General features: G+C 44.6%; 1 protein-coding gene across 2 annotated transcripts in view; it reads right to left on the minus strand.

Annotated features, from left to right (window-relative positions):
- Positions 1 to 967: 967 nt before the first annotated feature.
- Positions 968 to 25436, minus strand: part of LOC142576129 (nose resistant to fluoxetine protein 6-like) — a 40809-nt gene continuing 16340 nt past the window's right edge. For both annotated transcript variants that reach the window (XM_075686089.1, XM_075686090.1), the window contains exons 8-16: positions 24108 to 24201; positions 19229 to 19315; positions 17007 to 17172; positions 12445 to 12626; positions 8739 to 8861; positions 7178 to 7298; positions 5533 to 5722; positions 3171 to 3313; positions 968 to 1533 (exon numbers count right to left, since the gene is read on the minus strand). In XM_075686089.1, the coding sequence (XP_075542204.1) occupies positions 1318 to 1533; positions 3171 to 3313; positions 5533 to 5722; positions 7178 to 7298; positions 8739 to 8861; positions 12445 to 12626; positions 17007 to 17172; positions 19229 to 19315; positions 24108 to 24201 (1322 nt within the window). In that variant the 3' untranslated portion in view covers positions 968 to 1317. The remainder of the gene's footprint in view (positions 1534 to 3170; positions 3314 to 5532; positions 5723 to 7177; positions 7299 to 8738; positions 8862 to 12444; positions 12627 to 17006; positions 17173 to 19228; positions 19316 to 24107; positions 24202 to 25436) is intronic.

A 25436-nucleotide genomic window follows, 5' to 3' on the forward strand; every position in this document is an offset into this window, starting at 1 on the left:
CGAAGTCTACGGTGGGACAATCTTCGAACAAGGCTGCCGAGGCGGTAGTTAGCTGCGATGGCGCGTCGAGGGGGTGCGCGTCACGAACCCCGGCCGAGGATCTGTGCTGGTCGGACTGGCCACAAGCAAAGCAGCGTCGACCAATAGTAGCTATCATAAATGCACTCCATTCGGGGAAGAATCGCTGCTTGACGCCTTCGTACTTCTCTCACGCGTTGTCGCCACCTCGAAGCCGCCCCGCAGCGACCAGCCATTTCTTGTGGCCCGGCCAGGCATGGCGAGCATCCAACAGGTTTACCTTCTGCACAAACAGATTGGAATCATCATCCGTTCTTCCATGACAGCCGGTTGCATGAGGTCACAGCACCTGATTACGTCGGCCAGACGGCCTGCCCAGCAGACCGGGGACCCAGGGTTATCTTATGGTATGATATTCTCGCCGAGGGAAGCCTGGACGGCATTCGAAGGCTGGAGGCCCGAAAGATGGAAGAGCCGAAGCGCAATCTCAGTGTGAGATGGCAGTGCGGCGCACCAGAAGGCGCTGGTCATACCTTAAGGTTGTTAGGACCACATCAATATAAGTATATACTACATAAATTTATATAGGACAATATCGCTGCTGGTGCTCTCCACTGGAGCTGCCGAGGAGGCTTGGACGCCATCCCCAAACGGGGTAGTGGGTACCTGCGGCGGTGGTACACCAGTGACCTCCGGGGCTAAGGAAGCGTGGACGGCGTTCCTTGGAAGGAGGGACGCGGTACACCAAGGAACCACTATGTGGCACTTACGGCTGGGAAGCTTTGAGGCACCTTAAGGCAGGTTCTTCGTAGGCTCGCCAAACTGTGAAAGTTTGTTTCACGCAGCTTTCGTGCCGTGTGTTATCGTGTAGCCATTATTACTTGTCACGAAATCTTAGTAGGTTGGTCAAATGTTTTCATCTTTATTTTTAAAGAAATCAACTAGCACCCTTAGGTTACAAACTTTTGTACTGTGTACCTGTGCTTTGAAGGTCCTCTTTTGAAGTGCTAATAGTCACCACCTCGGGTCGTCTTAACCAAAATGCTTGGGACATTTCGCGTATGCACTGTGTTCAGCCGCAAAATGTCGTAGGCACTGAATCGCCACTGAGGATCAATGCGGGTTTTTCCTATTGAATATGGAACATACCTACGAGTGCTGTAGACATTCTCATGCTCTCTCTTTGCGTCACTGCACTCTCACACACCCAGCTTCGGTCACTTCTAAAAAAAATTACTGCACTGCTTCACAGAAACGGCGACCTTGCGTATAACAATGTTTGAGGTTCCCTTCGCACGGTTAGCAGCAAGAAGAAACGGCGCCTTCCATTGTCTTCGGTTGCTTAGCATCGCACTCGACGGGTTCTTTTGTAGGCCACCGCTTAGGCGCACTTCGCCTCCCAATAAGTTTGCCGAAGATGAGGCTACACAGCATCGCTGACGGTGCTTCGCATGCCAAGAATGCAACATAGGCGAGAAGGAAACTCCAAACCAGCGTCGCGAACCACAGCGTGACCTGCAAAACAAGTGACAAACTCTTAACACCGATGCGTTTAAGAGAGACCGGGGACTCGCATCGCATGCTTGCCATCGCATGCTTGCATTACCAAATACATTTTCAACAAAGCAAGCGAAGATGTCGGACAGTTTGCGATAAAGCTGATTGCGTGCCCACCGGTGTATATGAGAATATTCAAAAACCGAAGCCAAATAAAGAGCAGGGACATTAGCATTTTATAGCAGCGAACGAAGAATCTCTGCATGCTAATGGTAATTACCCGGTAAATAAACATTCATTTTGACTGCGGGGCGGCCGGCTCCATGCGGGCAGTGGGAAAAAACTTATTTATAACACGAACACTATGACAAATACTAAGAACACAAAGAACAAGAACCTTGTTCTTTGATAATGTGACACTTGAAAAAGTCGCGAACAGCAAATTCCTTAGAATATATGTGGATGAACAAATGTATTGGCATAGGCACGTTCATGACAAAATTTGTAAAATAACTGCCTGCTATTGTTAAAACTTTAGGTGCCTTGCCGAAAGCACAATGCCAAGACACTTCTTACGGTGTCTCACAGCTTTATCTACGCAGTCCTATATTAAAAGCACAATTAGTCGTTATCTTAATCTGTAGTTCTACATAGGTCCTACTAACTGGTAGAAACATAATCGAGAGGAATTATCCACTTACTAGATGGGCACAGGCGTTGAAGAAGCTACCTCTAGCGTCGGCTCTTCCGAGTGTGGAGCTTCTACCCTCTGCTACTATACATCGTTCGTAATCTTTTTCCACAAAAACATTCCATAAAGTAAGTGGAACGAATTTGCAAAATTCCATGTCCCGTGCATAGGGAGCACGATAAAGATATCTTTGTGCTGCAAATTAATCCGGAGTACACCACTACGGCGTACCTGATAATCAAATTGTGGTTTGGGCACGTAAAACACCAGAATTCAATCATTCGTGCACATTTGCAATATTTTCCCACTGAGTGGAACTTATGCGAAGTGACATTAAAAGTGCATCTAAGTTGCACAACATACCATTGTCCAAGCCATTTATTTTCTATACCTAAGCAACACTAAGTCAGATTGGCCTATAGAATGCTTCGCATACTTTCGCGGACCACTTACGCTGTTTACCGAGTCCTGTTACAACTCAGCACATTGATTGAAATATTACCGAACGTGGATCGGATACAAGTGTTGAAAGAAGTCACCGCTTTCTCCTTTCGATCTATGTCACCTTGATTATTGCAAGTTTGAAGCACAAATAATAATTGCAGTGGCATGAATATAATGCAACTTCGCACCGGAATACTCTAGCCCGACAGAAATAGGCGTGTAACCTCGGCAGAGCATAGCAATGGCTACGTTTGGAGCATGCGCCAGGTGCTGAAGCCGCAGCATAAATGGTACAATAAGACAGCGAGGGCAGCAATGAACTTGTGGACATCAGCGCCAGTGGCGCAATCTACTTAACATGACATCTCAGAAAACGCATCGAAGGAATCGCTGGCCTCAGTCGTTAACGTGAGCGTTACTAGTAATTGCAGCATTTCGACGCTTCTGAAATTGCAGCATGCTTCTTTGACCACCAACCTGATATTCTGAAAAAGTCAGTTCTAAATGCAAGTCAACTTACCACATTGAAATGAGACCAGAATATGCGTTCTCTCGACGCGTGCAGCATGAGTTGGATAAACGGGAAGTGAATGAGGTAGACGCAGAACGACAGCTTGCTCAGAGGCACAAAGGCATTCCAGGACAGGAACTTGCTCAAACACCCTGCAAAGGTAAACAGTTCCATTGTACGCTGTAAGTCTTCGATGAGATGTGGCGACTTTACTTTATTTGTTTTCTTAGCGACCTGCGAAAATCGGTGACCTTTAAATGAGGGATGTGGAAAGCGACTCATGGAACTCTCGCCGTTGCTCAATGCTGCGGCCTTTCTGTAGCATAGTTGTTGGTGTAGCGACATATGATTGCGCAGTACGTGACCGTACGCCATGTTTCCTTTAGTCACGCATAACTTGGCGATCACGCTGTGAAGGCGTCTGTACACATTACGGTTGGCCCCACGCTTGCAGCGTTCTTTAGCGCGCGTGAAGATTGCAATTACAGCATTGCGACAGGGGCCTGAAGTGCCTGAAGTGCCTGAAGTGCGACAGTGCCTGAACTTCTCCTGCCCCTCACGACCCGAAAAGTGTATTGATAATATACACCATAGGCCCTGAAGCAAGATACTGAGCTCCTCTCAAAGCAGTCACGTACGCCAGAGAGATAGAGATGATGTGTAAACGTGCAGGCAGGTCGCTCTGGTTGGCACCCTGCATGGGGAAGAGGCCAACGAACAGAAAAGCACAGAGGATCACCAAAGTACACCTCGTACCACAACAGGACTTTAAATAATCTACTGCGTATTCTCGCACACGGTAGAAACATGAGCCACGCGAATATATCCCTGGATGTGGTAGCTGCCACGGCCGTGATCGGCGGTAGCTAGCATTCTCCAGGCCAATATCGCACGAGTGCAGAAATACAAAAGCATGTTCAAGGGTGGATGACGGACGCGGTGGCATGATTGAGGAAGGACTGCACGCCTAATGCAAAGGACATGTGTTCGCCTCTCAAATTCAGAAAGCTGCCTATTCGTCTACTTTAACTTCCCTTTCCCTTATTATTTCTACTTTTTAATTGAGTATAACAAATAACTTTCCCTACATCCTTTCAATGGTTTTATTTTTCGTCGTATTGTTGTAACTTGCAAAACATTTAACCCTTCGCATGAGATCAGCGTCACCACTGTGTGGTCTTGTAGGTCAAGTGAAAAGGTGCGTTGCATTTAATCATGCTTAGTGCAGTCACTGAATCGGAACTTGGTACGTACGATGATTTCGGCACCAGCCTGATCTTTTCGGTGACTGCTGTGCTTTCTCTTTCCGTTTTCTCTGTGACTAAGGGTAACCGGCGCCATCTAAATATGTGCCAGAATCTCATTTAAGTACGCTTCAAAAAAAGAAAAGAACGCATGAAAATGCGTTTGAGGAGGCTTCGTTTTTCACAAACATCGCGAGTTCCCGCCGTGTCAACCAACGCAGGCATCCCTGAGACGTGTTTGAAGCGTGCCGCCTTCTCACGGCTACACGCCCTTCAGGCGCTACGGAATCGCCACGTAGCTAGCCGGCCATTCAATATTCTGCATTCGCGACAAATGGCGAGAGAAGAAGCGTTGGTTGCGTAAGACGTGGCTGACACGAAAAAGCAAGGTGCGCTGCTAACTTTTCAAGGTCCTCGGCACCGTTTCCGCATCCATGTTAGCAAGATTCCAAAAATTCCTACTACATAAGGATGTGAACACACTACACATGAGGTACGCACCCACTTTTCTAGGTAAAGTGCAGCGTGCTTCGTACAAATTGTAAAGACAATCTCTAATAAAGTTGAATTCTCATTAATTTTTTAAAGTGCCCATTCGTTTCATTTATGATCTTCAACACAAATTACTACGTGTCGCTACTACCTTATAATTTTAATTCCTTTTACATGCCCTTTCAACATTTTCATTTGCTTAGAACTAAGCATGAAGCGTCAGCTTTACCAACCTTACAACTGATTCTACAGCATAGTGTAAAGGTGGCATTGTCAAAGTGCGCATGGCTGTAAATGAGCTCGCCAACGCATATGCATTTACTTCTTATCCCGTTTTCCAAATTCCTACGGACATGCCAAATTATTTATTATTCTTTTTATTATGTTTGTCTTATGATATTTCCTCTTGTTACTTTCAAATGTGTTAATAGATGATAAAATGTTACAAAAGTGTGCATGCTGACCTGCACGCCACTCTGTATTCGAGCAGAAGCTTTTGTTAGGCTACGTAGCCTTTCGCCTGTTTCTCTTCCTGTACAAGAATAAATAAATAAATAAATAAAGAGACAAAGAAAGAAAGAAAGAAAGAAAGAAAGAAAGAAAGAAAGAAAGAAAGAAAGTTGCATGATCCTTACCACCTCTGCCGGACGAAAACGCCAGCGTAATCCAGACCAGGAAGACCGACCAGAAGATGCGGTCAAAGAATGAAGCAATCAGGGTTACTTCTTTCGTGGTCGGGTTCGCACTCCGGTACCAGGGAAGCTTAGCGAACACAGAGGCCAGGCCACAGCTGACAGACAGGCACCATCCCGCAATCTGCATACTCTGGACAAAATTTGCGGAACAATATTGTGCTAACCAAGGTGGGGACATGAATATACACGCGTCTTCTTATATTTGATATTCTCTCGTTTATTTTATCAAGGATACGTAAGATGTTGGGACCAAGAGAGGTTGCACGTTAGTCGTTTTGACACAAGAAACAAAGAGAGAGAGATGCCAGTGAGAGATAGACAGGTAGCTCAACTTGAGTTAAAGCCTCCGGTTTGCTACCCTGCACTAGAGGAAGGGAGAGGGGAACGAAAGACGGAAAACGAAACCATAGAGCCCATAGAACAACTCGCACAACACAACGAAAGGTAACATAAAATATCACTGTTTAGATAGACGCAAGCACGAAACATTTGTCAATATCTTTTGCCTTTCATAAACATACATGGTTCCCTATCTTTTACATACGAGCTCCTCAGGAGTATTGCAGAAAACATGACGAAACATGGTTTGAAACATGGCTTCAAGCATAACAATTCAAGACCTTCTTCGCTAACGTATATCAGTACTAAAGTCGCGCAAGTCTAACGGCATGTAAGCATCCTCGTACGCGCTCACGCTAAAGCAATCCGCGTATTACAGCATTAACATGACAGTCTTTGGAAGGCCTCCTACAAGACCGATGAGTACAGGGTTGATTGTGAGGCTCACGGGCACCCCCTCGGAACCATGGCATGAGCAGTGTTGAGAGATGGGAACATATTCGGCGTCTACAAATTTCATGTGCGATTGGTAGCGAGAGCGGCGACACGCACCATAAGCATGGCCAGCTGATTCAAGAGCATGAAGTATGGTATCGTGAGCAACATTCCCAAATGTTCCTCTCATGTCAAGAAGCACAGCAACGGGTAACCATTCACGTGAATCTTGATGTTGAACGTAAGTAGCCCGATCGATTACTTTGTCAATGGTACGAACGTTCTGATAAACGAATTAGTCCATCCCAATTTTGCTAGTTTCCACTCGCTGCGAGAGACAGCAATAGGCGACGAGGTATATGATTGGTTTGATCATTCCATGTTCCAGTGATATCAACTGACCTTTAATTAGCAATCGTTCGGCCATCTGCCGGAGCCTTCTGGCCAAATTGACAAAGCATTTTCTTAGTAAGCGATATTTTCCAGTGGCCGCCCGTAATAGCTAATATGTTCAGCATCAAGATAGCCTGAAAGCTTGTCTTAAGTATAAATTCAGCGTAAGAGGGTTTTGTGAATACGGGCCCTCATTCGCTACCCTGCTAAAATTATTGCCTCAAGAAAAAGCAGTGTTGCGCAGTGCAATCACCGGAACAGGTAGCCTATTTCTCCAGTACGAAGCTTCCTTTCTGAGGAATTGACAAGGACTTTCTTTTTATCTCGGTGCTGATTTTACACTTTCCCTTCCCATTTAATAGCATGTTGGAGTTTGTAAGAATAGACAGGCGAATAAAAAAAGGATTCCTGGACCTACCTTGGTAATCTTACGCTGCCTGAAGCCTTCCACGAGAAAGAATGCTATGCAGCCACTGAAGTAGCATACAGCGTGATAATAAGGGTGCAGGTAGAAATTGTCGAGCGTATTTGTCATTGTACTGTAACGAAGCAAAACGCAAGGCACACATGTCACTAAAGGAGGCCGACCACAATATTTTGTTATATATAGACGCAAAGTTTTGGCAAATGCTTCAAAATTTTGAACTGTGCATCTCGAAAGCCAGACTAGTATGTGTTTGTGCATAAATTTTTACGTTTATTAAATGTCGCACCTTAGTTTGTTTCATTGTCTGAACCCCAAAAGAGCAGTAGAAAATTAAGCCATTGATCGATATTTAATCATCCCTTCCTTGCTGCCTTCCATGCTTATTATTGGCTACAGCTCATTGTTGGAATTTTTCGTTCGTCTTGCGCAATGGCGTTCAGTAAGCGAGAAATTTTGTTTTATCGTAATCTGGTTTCACTATAAGTTGGAAATGTTCGCGAATGTTTTTCACTTAAGTAATGGAATGGCGTTTCACATAATATCACGAAATAGTCAGATCACATCAATGCACTTTATTTATTTAAAGACCGCTCTTGGAGGGTATTAGATATTGTATTGTATTTCCGTACATTTTAAGTGCCCCTAAGAACAAATGTGTAGAACCGTGTATCAGTGAAAAAGCCACTGTTATCCTGAACAGTGCTCTATAGACTATCACCCATTGCACGGGCCATTGTTTCACGGGTACGTAGTTGAAACAATGTTTAAGGGTACGCTACGTATTCTGACATACTTAAAGGTGGTTTCATGGTAGAGGCGCGCAAAACAGTATACCGGTTAAACATTAAACATGTGTGGAACATTGTCAATTTCCCTTTAGTTCCAGTTAAATATATATGAGCGTTAAGGAAAGTAAGAATAATTACATGGAACGCTATTTTATTTGGGCAAGTTGGAAATACTTGAGAACGTTTTTAACTTATAGCTGAGACCTAGATGGAACGATACTGAGAGCCTAAAATGGCAAAGCTATGAAAACCAATGAAGAGCTTGGCGCTAACCTTCGCTTTTCATCGTTTTAGGCGCGTTGTCAAAAACCGGCTCGATGAAAACGATGAAGGCGTGTTAGAAGCACGAGTAGTAGTTTGAACTGAGGTACGAATGACTCTATGTTAAACAAGAAAACGGTGACTTAAAACAAGTGTGTGTTCTCATAGTAGGCAGCAAGTAACCTAGCCAATAATCACTGTTACATTCAAGATGACTTCTAGCATTCTAACTACATACGTTGTGAAAACATTGCGCCTGTCTATCCTTCTTCGAGATGCTTTAAACGCTCCGATTCAAGCATCATCCCTTTCCGCTAGCTTAACTCTGTATGCAAAAAAGACAGGTACTTAAATGTAAGGAGTCGGGAAATCAGTGCTATTTTCAATGTGTACCGTTGCCAACTTCATTAACTGTTCCTATTATTGGTTAGTAAGCGAGCAGTAGGCTTTCCTTCTCGTCAATACTTTGTCAATGCTTGCGACTAATCATCTCTGACACTTACTTTAAACGGGGACCAGGAAATATGAGGAACGGGAGCACATGAGAGCTCGCCACGACCCACGTTCCAAAGGAGCAGCCAATTCCAGAGAGCAGGACGAACGTGCTTAAGGCCAGTGTCCTCCGACTGTAAAAAAAATAACGTGCACTACATCGTACACCGCGGTTAATACGGCAGCTGCTTTTACTTGGCGAATCGGACCAACTTTCTTTTTCGTGCTTGAAAGCGGTAGTTGGTTTTCTGAGAATTAGGCGTATTTCTTATTATTTTATTTTTTTGCTATAGTCGAATGACCACTCGGAAAATTGCTTGCAAGCGTTGTCGGCTCGCGTTCCGCCACTCAGGGTTTCACAGTATTCTTATTATTTATTATTTCTTGTTTTTTTGTTTTCATTACTCATTCACGCATTTAACGGATGAGCACCATGTCACTCGAATAGTTGGAACATGTTTCCCTGTCAGGATAAAGTACGACAGCAGCCGTATAATATTTTTATTCCTCAGAAAATTATCCAGATGCAATTGGGGCAGCCGCGTTTTGTGCATTCTAAACAGTGTTCTCTGGGAGTAACATACGTATACTCCATTGAACGTAATACTTTTAGTGCCAGTCTCCTTGTGCGTGGAAGCCAAATGCATCCCTCCATTTGGCAGCCACGTTATTAATGCGAATAGCATTCTTTGCCTACTTCAGCGGTAGTGAGCCTATCTATCTATCTATCTATCTATCTATCTATCTATCTATCTATCTATCTATCTATCTATCTATCTATCTATCTATCTATCTATCTATCTATCTATCTATCTATCTATCCGTCCGTCCATCCACCTATCCATCCATCTAGCCCCTTACGTCGACCAAGTTCAAGTTGTCCCTTTGTTTGGGCCACTTAAGTGCTCCTGGACTTGCTGAAGTCGTGGTCGTTCCATTGTCGTCATTCCTGCTTCGTGATTTTACTCTCGTCATGTCATCGTCACCACGCCATCGTCTTCACTCTGTCATTTTATCATTGTCATCACTTAAGTGATATTATTCCATTGTCGTCGTGCCATCAGCGTCATGCCGCCTTCCTCGTTGTGTCGACGCTAATCGTAATTATGCTGTCGTCATTCAATTATGATCATGCCACCCTTGTCGTGCCCGTCATCGTCATTGAGTCCCTATCATGCATCCGTTGTCAGACCGTTGTCATGCCGTCGTGGACGCGCAATCCTCGTCACACCATTTTTGTTATCCGACTCTCGTCATGCCATCGTCACTACGCCAGCAGGTTCATGCAGGTGCCATCGTACAGGGATCGTTACGTCTTTGTCATCATACACTCGTCACCATCCAGTTGTACTCATGGCTTTGTCAAGCCATCGTCGTCAACGCGTCGTCGTTGTACAGTCGTCGTCCTGCATTCCTTGTCATACCGTAGTCGTAGCGCCGTCACAGACGTTACATTGTCGTCATTCTAAATTCAACATCAGGCTCTCATCATGCCATCGCCGTGAACCATCGTCGTCACACAGTTGTCTCCCCATCGTCACCGCTTCATAACGTCCTTCCATTGTCGTCAATTCGCCATCATCATACCACCTTCGTTTATCTTTCGACGTCATTTCTAGTTTGTGCTTGTATCGTAATCATTCTGTCATTATTAAATCGTGATTATGCCTGCGTTGTCGTACAATCGTTGCGATTGCGTCATCGTTAGACAAACGATATCATGAATTTGATGCCGTACTCTCGTCGTCATGCCGCCATGGTCGTGTTATGGTCGTCATTACCGCGTATTCCTGCGGTTTTCGTCGTACTATCATCGCCATCTGTTGTCCTGACGGCGGCGGCATCACGCTGTTGTCGTTACACCACATTTGTCCTCCCATTGATATCATGCCTGCATCATCATTCCATCGTCCCTGTGTCAGCATCATACATTCACCGTCCTGGCTCCATGCTGATAGGTTGCCTCGGAAAGCGTATGCTAAAGCAAAGTGGGGCAAACTCGGAGTAATTTGGAGCAAGTGGCGCATAGTCGAAGGAACGAAAGACTCGGAAATTTCACTACACGCGTTAAATCAACGTCACTCCAGGAATACGGCCGTTCGCTACCTTGCTCGAACGCTATTCAGATTACCGTCGACAGTCATCGGGAGATGAGTTCTGCCGTAATGTTTTCTCTCTAGGCAGGCCGCACCGCAACACAAACATCTGCTGTCATATACTTGTCACAGTGGCCAATTACGTAAACTCTCATTGAACAACTATGCTTCCAGGGCACTTGCTTAGGAATGCTAAGCGCGATTATAGAATAAAATTGGTATTCTTACTGCACTTTTTATTATCTTAGGACACCTCCTGCAGTTATCCCGTAGGTTGTAAGGTGTAGGGTTTTCATGCATAGCCCGTGGTGGCGATAGGATACAGTACCGATACCACAGGTGCAAGTAAGGTGCCATAGCGTACCGGTAACTTACACCTTCCAGAAGCACTTGGGTTTAAAGTGGACTGAAGCATCAACAGGTCAGCAGTCGAGTTGGCAATAGAGATTCGAAAAATTTGTAAAAAAAGCAGGGAAGAGATTGAGATGACGGGATCCGTTACAGGCATAGGCTGCGGTACAAGGTAGGCAGAGGTTTTGAGGAAAAGAAAAAGATTAAGGAGACATATAGAAATGGTAGGATGAAAAGCATGTATACCATACCTGATTAATTCAAGCAGGCCAGGTGACTATTTGTAACCGGCCCGTCTTAAAGGGGAAGCAAATAAATCATCATCATCGCCATGCCCCATTGAGTAAAAGCTAGGCTTTCCAACTCCCATATAATATAATGAAAAATTGGAGGACGCTTAAGCTTCGCCTTCAAGAGTGGAACGCGGCAGCGTTCCCGTCGACCCGCCAAGGGGTGTAAGACAATGGGCTACGGCGCAGCGACTACGCGCCCCGCATCGGACGCGGTGAGCGTCGAGCAACGCAGCGTTCGGCGCGACAACGAAATGTGCGCCTGAGTAAGCGACGCACGCCTGAGCCTTAGAAACAGCTCGTTTCTAAGGCAACACCGCGTTCACTAGAGGCGCTTTTGTACCGCTTTGAAGCATCGAAAATAAAGGAAAAAACTCGTGGCTCAGTGGTAACGTCTCCGTCTCACACTCCGGAGACCCTGGTTCGATTCCCACCCAGCCCATCTTGCAAGTTATTTGTTATTCATGAAGTGCCTGCTGGGATTTATCGCTCACGGCCAACGCCGCCGACACCGACGACACCGGCTTTTCTGCGACATGAGCTCCTTAATGCTGTCGCGTTAATATAATGCGACCAAGCACCTACTTTAATTGTCGTATACACATCGCAGTTATCACGTGCCCACTTCGTTGTGAAGTTCACCGTACACCCCATAAACCACGTAAAAGACAACAAAATATCAGACGCGGTGCATTTTCTATGCATAGCCTTTGGCCGCAGAAGTAATATACCTGTAATGCAACCATACATGATTTGAAATCCAAGGTAACAAGCACTTCACAGCCAATTCTCAGAGCCAATGCTTCACAGCCGATTCTTCACAGTCAATTCGTATTGCCAACAAATCAGAATCATTGAACACGACACAATCATGGAACCTAACTCTAGCAGACGATGGACACAAAACTACAGCAATTCTTCGAAGACATGCGTCAGTACCTATTTTGTAAATTTGCAATGAGGCTGTAAGACCCGCTTACCTTTTAAATATTGACACCACCAATAGAGAGACCAGGAAGAGCTGGAAATCGGCTGATAGGTACCACATGTGCACCAGGGGTGAGGGCGGTGATGGTGGTGTCGCAATGTAGCCGCGGGAAGGGTTTACTTGCTTGTCTAGGCCGGAAAGTGCCCCACCTGAGAGTCTCGTTCCACGTATATTCTTAAAGTGATAAAATAGAGAGATATAAAAGAAGAAGAAAGAAGGGGGTGGGGGTTGATAGCTTTGCAGGTTGTGCATAGTCGTGTTCGCAGCACAAATAATCAAAATTCAAACAGAAGGAAATGCAACATGAACGTGATTGTCTTCGAGGGACACCACAGGTGACTCCAGAGCTGCTAGCACTATGACAGAGAAAGTGGCATCACGTGACTCCCATTCACACCTTCGGGTCATTGCGGCAGCCCCAGAGTTTCACAAAATTACTGGAGGAAACTTTGGCGCCAGCATCTACAGGAGCTGGTGGAGCTGCCAGCAGAGCATTTGAGCCAGCATGGGAATTATGGGTACCACATTACATTGCAAGGTGATCATTTTTAAGAAAGCACTGTGTTTTAAGTAACTAAATAAACATAATTAAACTTATCCGAGGGTAGGATTCGAGCACAGGACATCTAGCACAGAATCCAGGTATAAAAATATTCCGCCAAAGACGCACAGACAAGCGGAGCCATTGCACTTGGCTGCCATTATGCGTGCATTCACAGTCTTATTACCTTCTGCACTAAAGAAGCCAGGTAGAGCCGCATAGCGGAGACCGCTTGCCCCAAAAGCGTATATTGCTTTGAAGTTTACCCAACCTAAGCCCAGATAAAGCATAATAAACGAAGCCACAAGCTCGAAGATCAGACAAATACATGCACTACCCATCATTCCCATGGTGACTGAATGAATTATATATATAGCAAAATGTATGACCACAGCCAACGCAGCTTGCTGACTGCGTCATTGAAGCCTTGAGTGTGGAGTTGCACAAAACGTGTTTCATTCCCAAGGCAGCAATTTACTTGCCCACTTATGCAAACTAACGTGACCTCCGATAAACAAGCAGAGCGTGTGAATGTGTTTTGACGCGAAAGTGTCAAATGTCCCATCGAGCGACAAAGCCGGGGTTTATTGTCTTCAACAGTGAAACGGCACCGATACTCGCATTGCCATTGGCTGCAGCGCCACGTCGCGAGCTGCAGCGTGACGGAGAAGAGGGAGAGAGAGTGAACACCAGCTGCCGCACTACGGCGCCAAGTGTTTCGCGACGGCAGAGGGCATCGCACCGACGCCACGCCGCCCTCGCTCTCGGCACGAGCGCTCCTCGAAAGAGCAGGTCCGGGACCTTGTAAATAGCGGGCCTGTGCACTCCGCTTTATGACGTCATGCTGCTTGGTCTGACATTTATACCGTCGAGCCCGCCGTGACGAAAGCGGTGACGTCCAAATCATCGCGCGGGAGCACCCCCATTTGATCCTATGGCAGTCAGGCAAGACAGCATGATAACATCAGTCGAAGTGCACAGGCCTGCAGCTATCCAGGAGGCGTTGACACAGCAGGCCAAAGGGAACACACACTGCGGCGCTGGCGCGCCAGGTGTTGCGCCTGCGGAGAGGGCATCGCCGCGTCGGTGGCATGCAGCGTTGGCACTGCACCCTGCTGCTGCTTGTTGGCTCAGGCAGCACGCACCGCTTTGGTGCGTTACTCGCAGCGCAGGACTCGAAGGGCCGCGCCATTCAATTGACCATTAATGGTTTCGCACTCACAACTCGTAAGAAATGCTTAGGTGTCCTCCAATTTTTCAAACAATGCTCTGGCTCATCCCCGATGTTTTTGTCTTTGGTTACGTGAATTTGGCGTGAGGAAATTGGATTAAAGACAGATAAGAATTGTCTTACGTTATTGGGCCATAAGACATTTTTTTAATTGATATTTTAGAGTCCTGGCCCACGCATTGCTTGAACAGGCCAACTTTATGTGGTTCACATTGTAGTGAACATCCCAGAATAGTTAAAGCACTTCGGAAGTCCGCGTGGAACGAACCTTCCAAAAATTGAGCGTACTATATGGGGTGATCATTTTTAAGATTTCCGAAATATTTAAAAATGGCCTGTGGCGGATAGCGTAATTTTTATCCTTGAGCTGGAATATCCCATAAGGGGGGTTTTACTACCACGAGGAAGCGAAGCGCACATTCACCTAATCAATAAAGTTCACAAACTAACTTCTCAATAATCTTATGACCAATATTGCAATTTGCGAATTTTCTCCGGTGAGATTGCAAGACGTGTCCCCATGAAATGAATCTCCAGGATGACACCAGTTTCTATATGTTATTTCCCAAAATGTTCACGCAATACATGGGCGTTCCAGTTACTCTTGTACGTCAATTCATAATACAGCGTTTTATTAACAAATTTAGCAGAGACAGGATTGCTTACGTACGCGAATGGGAAAGCATGATAGTTCCTCTAGTGAAATGTTTCCGTTGATAATTTCTACAGGCATTAAACTTGTTTCTGTTGATTCCGTGTTTGTATGTTTGCGTATACGCTCCCCACAGACCGGCTCAATTTAGAGACTCATGACGTGGCGTCGACAGCCCATCACACAGACACAACAGCGATGAAATCTAAAGAGCAAGTTACACCCAGGAGGCAGCGCGCTCATTTTATACACTCAGGACATGGCACCACTTCCTCTCCATTGGCTGCGACGTCACGTGTTCAATGACGCACGCACTAGGCCACGCCTTTAGTCAGCCAGATGGCTGCGACGTCACGTGGGGAGTGACGTACGCACTAAGCACACCTTTAGTCAGCGTGAACAATGGAGCCGCTGTGGAAGCGCAGAAGCATGCTGGTCTCGGATGCTCGGGTTCAATTCCCACTCCCAGACCGAAACATAACAAATTTTTTTTTCACAGGTGCTACTTTGCTTACGGGAACCTAAATGAGAATTTTGCAGTCAATCCGAGCTTTTATTCATGTGTCTTAACTCTTTGCGCCGTCGCCCATATTATTTACAACCATCGCTTGATAGCACAGCACTTTCTGGCTCGTGGGAGATACAATGTATGTGCCTTAAAAATTGAGAGTCGAGCCCCCTACTTCTGCATGACGCGTCCAATGACGTACTAATTTATTTATGGCGGCGGTCGGTGAAGTACCACTTCGTTATGCTCAAAATAAAGATATTTAGCCTAGTTGAATGATCAAAATATTTATGCCTTGTGAAATCTTGAGAGTTGTTGAACAGCTCTTGGCAAGTAGAAATGCATAACTACGGGAGATCTTGAAGACATAAATTAAAGAACATGAGCAAGTTGAGGAAGGGTTTTCTAAAGCAAAGCTTCCTTCATCTACATCTATTGGGTTCGGTCTGAGTCTGTAGAGCTCTTGCGAAGTAGGCTCAGCAGGATTTTCACACAAGCTGTCGGTCAACAGCAATGACAAACAAAAAAAAAGAACTAGACGCGCAACGATGCGGTTTTGAACCGAGTCCCCGGACACAGCAGTCGGATAGTCTAACCACTGCACCATACCTACAGGTTTCTAACGCGCGCCAAATACTGTGCTTTACGATTTCTCAATCACTGCAGCTAGCGCTTTCAGGTGATTGACACTCGCATTAGCACTTGGGAGCGTAGGAATCGGTATAAAAACGCTATTTTATGTCATCTCGACGAGAAAACGCAGGCTGAATGCAACTACAATTTCATAACTACTACAAACCACCTAACTTAATCTAACCACCTCAGCAAAATTTGTTTCGTTGCAACCTGGAAACTTCGTTTTCTTGAAGACAAAGGAAAGTGGGCATCATGTCACGTAAACTTGTTGGCATATAATTCATTTGTAAAGCCACAGCCGTAATACTAGAGTGCTGCTTGGGAGCCCTCCTTAACTAAGGACCTCCGCAAACTCTAGATGACTCAAGCAAAAGCTTTTTGTTCAATTTTTGGTATATATAAAAACTGTGCTTATATTTCAGAAGTAATGACATCAATTGCTTCGCAAATATAGAAAACTATTTAGGGAGTTTTCCTATTAGACATGTTGTATTTCCTTCCCTCACACTAACTTATAGGTACCCCTAACCCATACCTGAAACATCACCCTGTCGCCTTCATTATATTTCTTGTTTCTTTCTTATCTATTCTACTCCTTTTCCCTTTCCCAAGGGTAGGGTTGCCGACTGAAAACGTCTTTGTTTAACTTCGCTATCCTTCCCTCTTCGTTTCTTTCTCTCTACTATCAATCAGGTAGAAATTTGCACCACCTCGATAGTAACCTAGTTGACTTGCCGACGTAGATTTTAGCAAATTCTTGTCCAATGTGCGTCCACCCACGCAGGAGAATACTTTACCATGTGATGCATTTGCTGCGGGTGATGTGTCTGCTTTTAAAGAGCGTACTTTACCTTTCCAATGGGTGTTTTTCTCATGCTTTCCTCATGCCATTGCGCAGCCCAGTCAAGAAGTCAAAGCATTTTCTTGTGCACTTCACTGCGTAAATGTTCATGCGTGCGATATATCTTTGCTTCCGTGAGACTCACCCCAACAGCGGTTCCATAGAAATTTCTTATGTGAAGTAGAAATTGCCACCAGTGCATGTCTACGTCGTCGTATAACTTTAAAAAGAATGCCTTGACGTCGGGACCATCAACGAAGTGCGGGAGCAGGTACAAGCACATAACGACGAAAACCAGAGGAGAGAGAAACCTGCGGAAGAAATGGTGTGGTTATTACAAATACATAAATCACGGTAAAAAATTGACTCGCCATTCCGGCCCTGCGAAAGTGGAGTTCCAGCGAAGCTGTTCCAAAACTACCACTACAACGTTTGTGTGGGTATGCAATGTTTTAGTGATGGTTCGGATGCTTGCTTTGATCTTGTTCTTTATAGAAACGTATTCTGTTCTTTGTCTTGTGTAGGTGATTTCAATGAATGTATCCTTTGTTCGATTCACATTTCTGAGCGCTTGTAGCCTCTGCCTTACGACAGTATGAGCCATTGCATTTTTGGCTTGCTTACAGGAGTATGAGCCATTGCTGATAATGAGAGGCTTGCTTTGAGCTTGTTCTTTATTGAAACGTACGCTGTTCGGTACGGTGTATGCGTGATTTCAATGAATGTATGCACTGTTGGCTTCACTTTGCTGAGTGCTTGTGGCCTCTGCATTTCGAGGGGGATGAGCTATTGCATTTGCGGTTGCTTAGGGGATTATGATCCATTCGTGCAAATGATAATTTTCCTCGCGGACAGGCACGAAAAAATGCCGACCACCGAAAGGCTAATAGCTTCGCTGTAAAAATTATTACTTCTTGGCAGCGATTGCGGAAGATCTGACACCAACTCCATTGGGTCATATGGTACTTCTCTGTCATTAAATTCGACGACAGCTGTCTAAAATGTGTTTAATGTCGTCGCGTAGAAGAAAGACCTAAAGTTGAACCACTGAAAAATCCAGATCTGTTGGGTGACATAGATCGGGAGGGGGGTTGATCTCTCTTGATAACACATTTCGTTGGCACTTATTATGCCCACGGGAAAATATTATGTAACCACATTTCATGCATCTTCGGAATTACGAAACGCGTACAACTGTCAGACGCATTAATATCTTTCACTTCATCAGTGAATATACTCAACTTTTTCCGAAGTAGACTTCATAAGACAACTCTCTAAACAATAACCATATATAATAACAACTATTTTCTCGTCCGGGATACTTGGAAAGCGCCTGTCCAGGAATTTGAAAAATGTGACATGTAAACTATCGCGAAAAAGAGATTTCAATCTGATACATCACCACATGTTGACACCCAAAGCAAACACTTAGCCATTTACCTTCTAACTGATTTTATTACGACAGCTTGCGGATACCATCGGAGATTGCAGAAGAGGCCCAAATTTAAGTATTTTGACATGTACAGAACATATTTCAAATACTTATGCACTATCTTGGCGTGCACAACTGAGCACATGGCTGCTGGAAGAGATAATAAAGTTGATGTATAACAGAAAGACAATACATGGAATTAAGAACCTGGACAAACAAGCGCTGTGCACAAAGTCGTTGCCAACCTAAGAATGCTATACATGGGAAGTACACCACTGTGCAAGTCAAGCACATTTTTTGTAGCTGCCAGCTAATTACGCTTTCTTATTTTGGTGGAGCAGCGGCAGAGGTGAACCATGTTCAACGTCACCGTCTCTCCGGGATTATGTTTTAGTAGGGAGGGAGCACAGGGGGCAGCACAGTAATGTTCGGTGGAATTATTCTATTGAATTCATATTCAAACAATAGCAATTCACTTCTTTTGTTATCAGCTGCTGCAGAAAGATTACACAGAAAACATGATAGTGATTGTTACTTATCTTTAGGTAAATGCTTCTGCGAGCGTTACATTTCAGTGACAGCTGGATATTTTTCGGGTCTATCTGTCTCGTGAAGCGCCTGCTTGCGGTGTTTTCGGCGTTTCTGTTTTTAGGATTAAAAATTGGGAAAGTTGGTAAGGATCCACCTTCAACAGCACCACTTTATACAGGGACAAGCGACATGAAGAGCGGATGTTTGTGGTCTTTCGCTCGTCGATGACTTAAGATATGCTGTTGAAGACGGATCGCACATAACACTTCGGTTCAAATGTATCGACACGTTTTCTGATCAAATAATTTCAGTTAGCGTTATGTACTGGTTCGTATCCATTTCTCTTTAGGGGAATTCTTATCGCAATACAAGAACCAGTAGAATGCAAATACGAGGTTTCTTACCTGATCAGCCGCCTAACAACGTTGGTGAGGAATACAAGCAGTCCATTTTTGTTCTGTTTATTCGTGGTCAAGCAGAGGAAGAAACCGCTGCAAAAGTGTGCGCGCATTGTAAATATAGCGTGAAAGACGAAAAGGCAACGTTGAGAAGAGCAAACAGTAGTGGTATGGCGCTTCAAATATAAACGAGAAACATTTTTTTTTCAATGGAGTTAAAGGCTCGGTTTGTTGCTGGTTCATGACCAGAAGTACTAAGTGAGGTCTTGCACTTCTCTCACTGTACTTCAAGCTATGAGAAAATTAACGCATGAATTAATCAACAACACAGAAAATTACACTCTAGCGCGTCAATTAAATTCAAAACCTCATAGTGGCACCTTGATCAAACTAAATGCTGAAAAGTAATGACAGAACGAGGAGAATTTAGGTAACGTAACACGTAAAGAACGCTTTCGTCCTGCACACTAGTTTGAAACGAACACATAAACATAGTTTACCGAATCATTGGTTGTCGAAGCGCTTGATAAGGTTCCTGAAATTTTCTTGGACATCCCTAAGGACATTAGGGGCTTAAATAAGAGACCTCCGCAGGGCGAGGGTGGAGGAGGTTTTCGGCGGAAGGATGTCACGAGAACATTTTTATCATTCAAAGAATGGTCTGTAGTAACCTTGAAGATTGACGTTCGCGGCAAAGGAAAGACCGTGTCGTGCGACCGCGTCAAACCAGCCTATCTTGAACCTTAACTGTTATTTCCTTGCGCAATTCACACCAAAGCCTCCAGCATTCTATGGGGGAGGGGAGGGGGGCGGGGCCCTTGTAGCAACCGTCCGTCACTTCATTGTCCACACCGTGGGGGCCATTGCCCTCTGCTTTTTCTTGGAATCGAAGCGGCTGTCCGACTTAGGTGGAAACACTGCAACTAGGCAAACCTGCTTTTACTTTTGAATCATCATCATCCTAATTTATTTTAATTACACTGCAGGATGAAGGACTCTCCCTCTCATCTGCAACGAGCTCTGTGTTTCGCCAACGGAGTCCAACTTGCGCCTGCGAATTTCTTAATTTCATCACCCCATCTAGTCTTTTGCCGTCCTCGACTGCGTTTCTCTTCTCTTGGCACCCATTCTGTAACTCTTACAGTCCACCGGTTATCTAACCTACGCATTACACGACCCGCCCAGCTCCGTTTCTTTCACTTAATGTCGATTAGAATATCGGCTATGCCCGTTCGCTCCCTGATCCACGCCGCTGTCTTCCTGTCTCTTAATGTTACGCCTATCATTCTTCGTTCCATCGCTCTTTGTGCGGTCCTTAACTAGCTTTTGAGCTTCTTTGTCAGTCTCCAAATTTCTGCCCCATATGTCAGCACCGATAGAATGCATTGATTGTACACCCATGTATTTAGTGATAATGGTAAGCTTCCCATAAGGATGTGAGTATGTCTGCCGTATGCCCTCCAACCCACTTCTATCCTTCTGTAAATTTCCTTCTCATGATCAGGGACTCCTATAACTAATAGCCCTAGGTAAACGTATCCATTCGCATACTCTAGAGGCTGACTGGCGATCCTGAGCTCTTCTTCCCTTGGCGGGTCATTGATCAGCATATTACTCTTCAACCTCAACTCTTACTCTTTCTGTTAAGGTCCTCAATCATTTCTTGTAACTCGTCTCCACTGTCTCTGAACAGGACAATGTCATCTGCAAAGCAAAGGTTGCATAGATATTCGCCGCTGATACTTACCCCTAAGCCACCCCAATAGCCTAAATACTTCTTCCAAGCACGCAGTGAAGAACATTGCAGAGATTGGGTCTCCTTGTCGTACCCCTTTCTTTATAGGTATCTTCTATACTTTTCTTGTGTTGAATTGAGGCAGCTGTGGAATCTCTGTAGATATTTTCCCAGATATATGCGTAAGTGACCTGTACTCTTTGATTAGGTAATGCCTCTATGAATGCTGGTATCTCTACTGAATCAAATGCTTTTTCATGATCTATGAACGCCATGTAGAGAGGTTGATTGCACTTTGCAGATTTCTCGATTACTTGATTGATTACATGGATGTGATCCATTGTACAGTATCTCTTCCTGAAGCAAGCCTGTTCCCTTGGTTGACTGAAGTCAAGTGTTGCCCTTATTCTATTGGAAATTATATTCGTGAATATTTCCTATAATATTGGAAGTTAGGTGGGCGGATGAGATTAAGAAGTTTGCAGGCATGGCATGGCCACAATTAGTACATGAGCGGGGTTGTTGGAGAAGTATGGGAGAGGCCTTTGCCCTGCAGTGGGCGTAACCAGGCTGATGATGATGATAATGATGATGATGATTGGAAGTAAGGTAATGGGCCTATTATTTTTCAATTCTTTGGCGCCTCCCTTTTTGTGGATTAGTGTAATTTTGGCATTCTTCTAGTTCGCTGGGACACTTGAAGGTGTGAGACATTTCGTATAAAGGGCCGCAATTTTTCAAACCATTACGTCTCTGCTATCTTTGATTAAACCGACTCTCATTCCATCTTCACCTTCCGCCTTTTCTCGTTTCACGTCTTCTAAGGTCCTTCTAACTTCATTGAAAATTCTAGACGGAGCCTCTGTAACCTGTTCAATAATACTTTCAAATGAGGTGTCCTGGCTGCTCTGGGTATAGCATTGGTCACTGTATAATTCTTCCGCTGCATTTGGAATGTTCTCGAAATTGCTGATGATATTGCCCTGCTTATCTTTCAGTGCATACATCTTGGCTTGTCTTATGCCAACTTTTCTTTTCACTGATTTCATGCTGCGTCCATTTGTTACTGCTTCCTCAGTCTTTCTTGTGTTAGAATTTTGAATATCCTTTATTTTCTCCTTGATGATCAGTTTTGACAATTCCGCGAATTCTACCTGATCTCTCGATTTGAACTGTCTCATTCTTTGTCGTTTGTTTATTAGGTCCTTCGTTGCTCGGGAGAGCTTATCTACTGGTGGCCTTGGTGCATGACTTCCCACTTTAAGTGCTGCTTCTGAAGCCAGCCTAGTTACGGTTTCATTCATTATTTCTATGTCATCTACATCTCGCGGTTCTAAGGCTGCATATTTGTTCGCAAGTACCAGTCTGAATTGGACAGCTTTTATCCTTACTGCGTCTAGGTTGGCCTGTTTCCTCCTGACCAATTTCACTCTTTCTTTCTTGAAATTGAAGTGAATCCTAGACCTCCCTAACCTACGATCACTGCACTTAACCCTACCTAACCCTTCTACATCTTGCACTATGCTGCGATCGGCAGAAAGTATGAAATTGATTTCATTCCTTGTTTGACCATTAGGGTTTTTCCAAGTCCACTTTTTTTGCTATGCTTTCTGAAGGAGGTGTTCATTATTCGTTGCTTATCCTTTTCCGCGAATTCTACCTGCATCCCTCCTCTAGTGTTTCTAGAGCCGACACCGTAGTTGTGAATCACTTGTTCGCGAGCCTACTTTTTCTCCACTTCTGCATTGAAGTCGCCAATTACTACAGTACGCGTAGTTTGTGCTTTTCTCATGGCTAATTTCACGTCTTCATAGAACTGATCTACTTCATCACCATCATTACTGGAGATTGTAGCGTGGGCTTGTACCACATTTAATCTATCTCTTTATACCTCTTATTAAGTTTTATTACGACTGCTGCTAATCTCTCGTTAATGCTGTAAAATTTATCAATGTTGCCTGTTATGTCCTTATGTATTAGTAATCCTATCCCGTATAACTCCCTATCTGGGAGTCCTCTATAATAGAGGACGGGGCCATTAGTCAGCACTGTGTATGCCTCACCAGTTCTTCTAACCTCACTGAGGCCAATGATATGCTAAACAATGCCTGATAGTTTCTCAAAGAGTCCTGCTAAGTTGGCCTCACTCGAAAGAGTTCGAGTGTTAAAGATTGCAAGGGTCAGTTTCAATTGGCGGCCTGTCCGGTTCCAGAGATTCATAGCACCGTCTGCTACGTTAGAAGTCTGACCGCCGCCTTGGTCAGGTGTTCCGCCGCTGCTGGGGACTGAGGGCCATGGGTTAATTGTAGGAGTCGTGAGGGAGGTAGTGGCCGAATACTCCATCAGGGAGGCCAATTCCTGTGCTGGTGAGTGAGTGACATTGTTGGAGCTTAATGGGCCTTCCTAATTCGATTAGTATACCCCCACTGGTTCTCCGTGTGTCAGCCAATGTCAGGCGACACTCCAAGCCTAGAAATGTTTGAAGACTGGAGATGGCGAATTCCGGATTGCCACATTCAGAATTTAAAATAAACTCGAAGATTCAACTTCCGACTACGACAAGCGAGCATACAAGTTATCTCAGTAAGATAACCCTGAATTGTGTGAGGCTGTCTTATGGAGGAGAATTTCAGTCCAGAGGATCTTACGTGCCTAAAAACTTCCTTAATTTACCCACGTTAGATGGGCTAGATGTGATGAGTAACTCAATATAGAATGATTTCTGTACTGTTCTGACCTCGTAGTTCCAGAATCTCACGTGCGCTGGCGGCCGTGAGCTCGGCTAGGTAAACTATATCGTCGTTTCGACGACCTCGCACAGCAGTTAAAACGAGAAGGGGACAAAAGAATGATGGAACTGGTAGCTTCTCTCACATGAAAGGCGAGGAGACTTTTCAATAAAGCCCGTAAACTCTCTGTTCTCAACCTGTCAAAAGGTATATTCCTTGCCTCCACCAAACCGAGCTCCCAACAAGTCTTATAGTGCTTGTAGCAAACTGCGCACCTTGGTAGAGTGGTTTTGTTCAATTGAAATATACTTTTAGATGTCGCCTGCGTCTCGTGAGTTCGGTTGGGAGCTCAAACAAATGAATTAAACTGTATTTCTTGAAGCCTCCACATTCATCTTCGGTCACAACTATCTTAACTTACCTGAGAAAGAAGAACGTGTCCACGCTGTTGAAGATTGCCGTTGCAATGAGTTGCGGCCACTGATCAGAAGCGATGAATAAGTTCAGCACGCGTGCTGGAGAAAGGATAAACAATTTCACTAGGTCATTACATGAATTAAGTGAACCTAACAGCAGTCATATTGAGAATGTTCAGCTGGCCGTGGGCAATGTTGGGGATGTGGTCAGGTAGTTATGGACCCCCACTACAGAGAAAGAAAAATCGTCTTCGCTTTCGAATTGTTTCAAATGTCACCCTTTTGACAGTTACACACTTTGGATATTTCGATATTTTCTGTGCTTTATTTCTGGTCAGTAGCCTGTAAAAATTCAGCACATAAGCTTCTTTTGCATTCACTTGTTCAATACGACGAAAAGATGGGCGAGGAGCATGCCCAACTTGCCACGGTGAACAGGCTATTTTCTCATATCCACTGCCAAAAATATACTCCACGTGCTGCTACAGTGAACGAGAAATGCGATTGCGAGAGCAAATTAAAGTACAAATTGCTCTGTTGTCGGCGCTTCTGCCACGGCGGCAGACAGATAACCAAAACCCTTGTTAGACTAACAGCGATTAAAAACTACAACTTCCTTTTAAGGGCATTTTGTGGTCATCCTTCCCATCAACGCTACTTGTTTTTCTCACCTCTTTTACCATGTATCGCCTTCCGCCAGTGGCGAGTAGCCTACGAGATGGCCTCTAAATATATATATATATATATATATATATATATGTGTGTGTGTGTGTGTGTGTGTGTGTGTGTGTGTGTGTGTGTGTGTGTGTGTGTGTGTGTGTGTGTGTGTGTGTGTGTGTGTGTGTGTGTGTGTGTGTGTGTGTGTGTTTGCGTGGCTGAACTTTCTGCTTTTTATCTCATATTTCCTGACTTCCCTTGGCTTTTTACGTCTCACAGGCACGGATGGTTCCCAATGTGATAGCGTAGATATGAAAATTGCGATTCATGTGAGTGCCATTACACGCCTTACCGCAGAAAGGCACAAGTTGGTTTTTGACAAGTTCATGGAAGTGGTGGATCTCTGACTGATTTCTGGCGATCGTTGATAAAGGTAGTTTACGATATGCTCATCGCAGCACCTTGCAGATGTCTACGTTTAGGAAGAGAAAGCAGGGTACATGCTGATTACAAATTGAGCATTTGATGAAAAAGCAAAATGACATTACCGTACTCTCAAGATATTTGTTATGCGCAATTTTGATTGTAACTAATGTATGAATCAGTCAACCTGACACTTACAATAGGTGATCACTGAAATGTTTTCCGAACCCCCTGTTGTCAAGGGTAGCTTACCA

The sequence above is a fragment of the Dermacentor variabilis genome, chromosome 3 (genome assembly GCF_050947875.1).
Source record: "Dermacentor variabilis isolate Ectoservices chromosome 3, ASM5094787v1, whole genome shotgun sequence".
NCBI lineage: Eukaryota > Metazoa > Arthropoda > Arachnida > Ixodida > Ixodidae > Dermacentor > Dermacentor variabilis.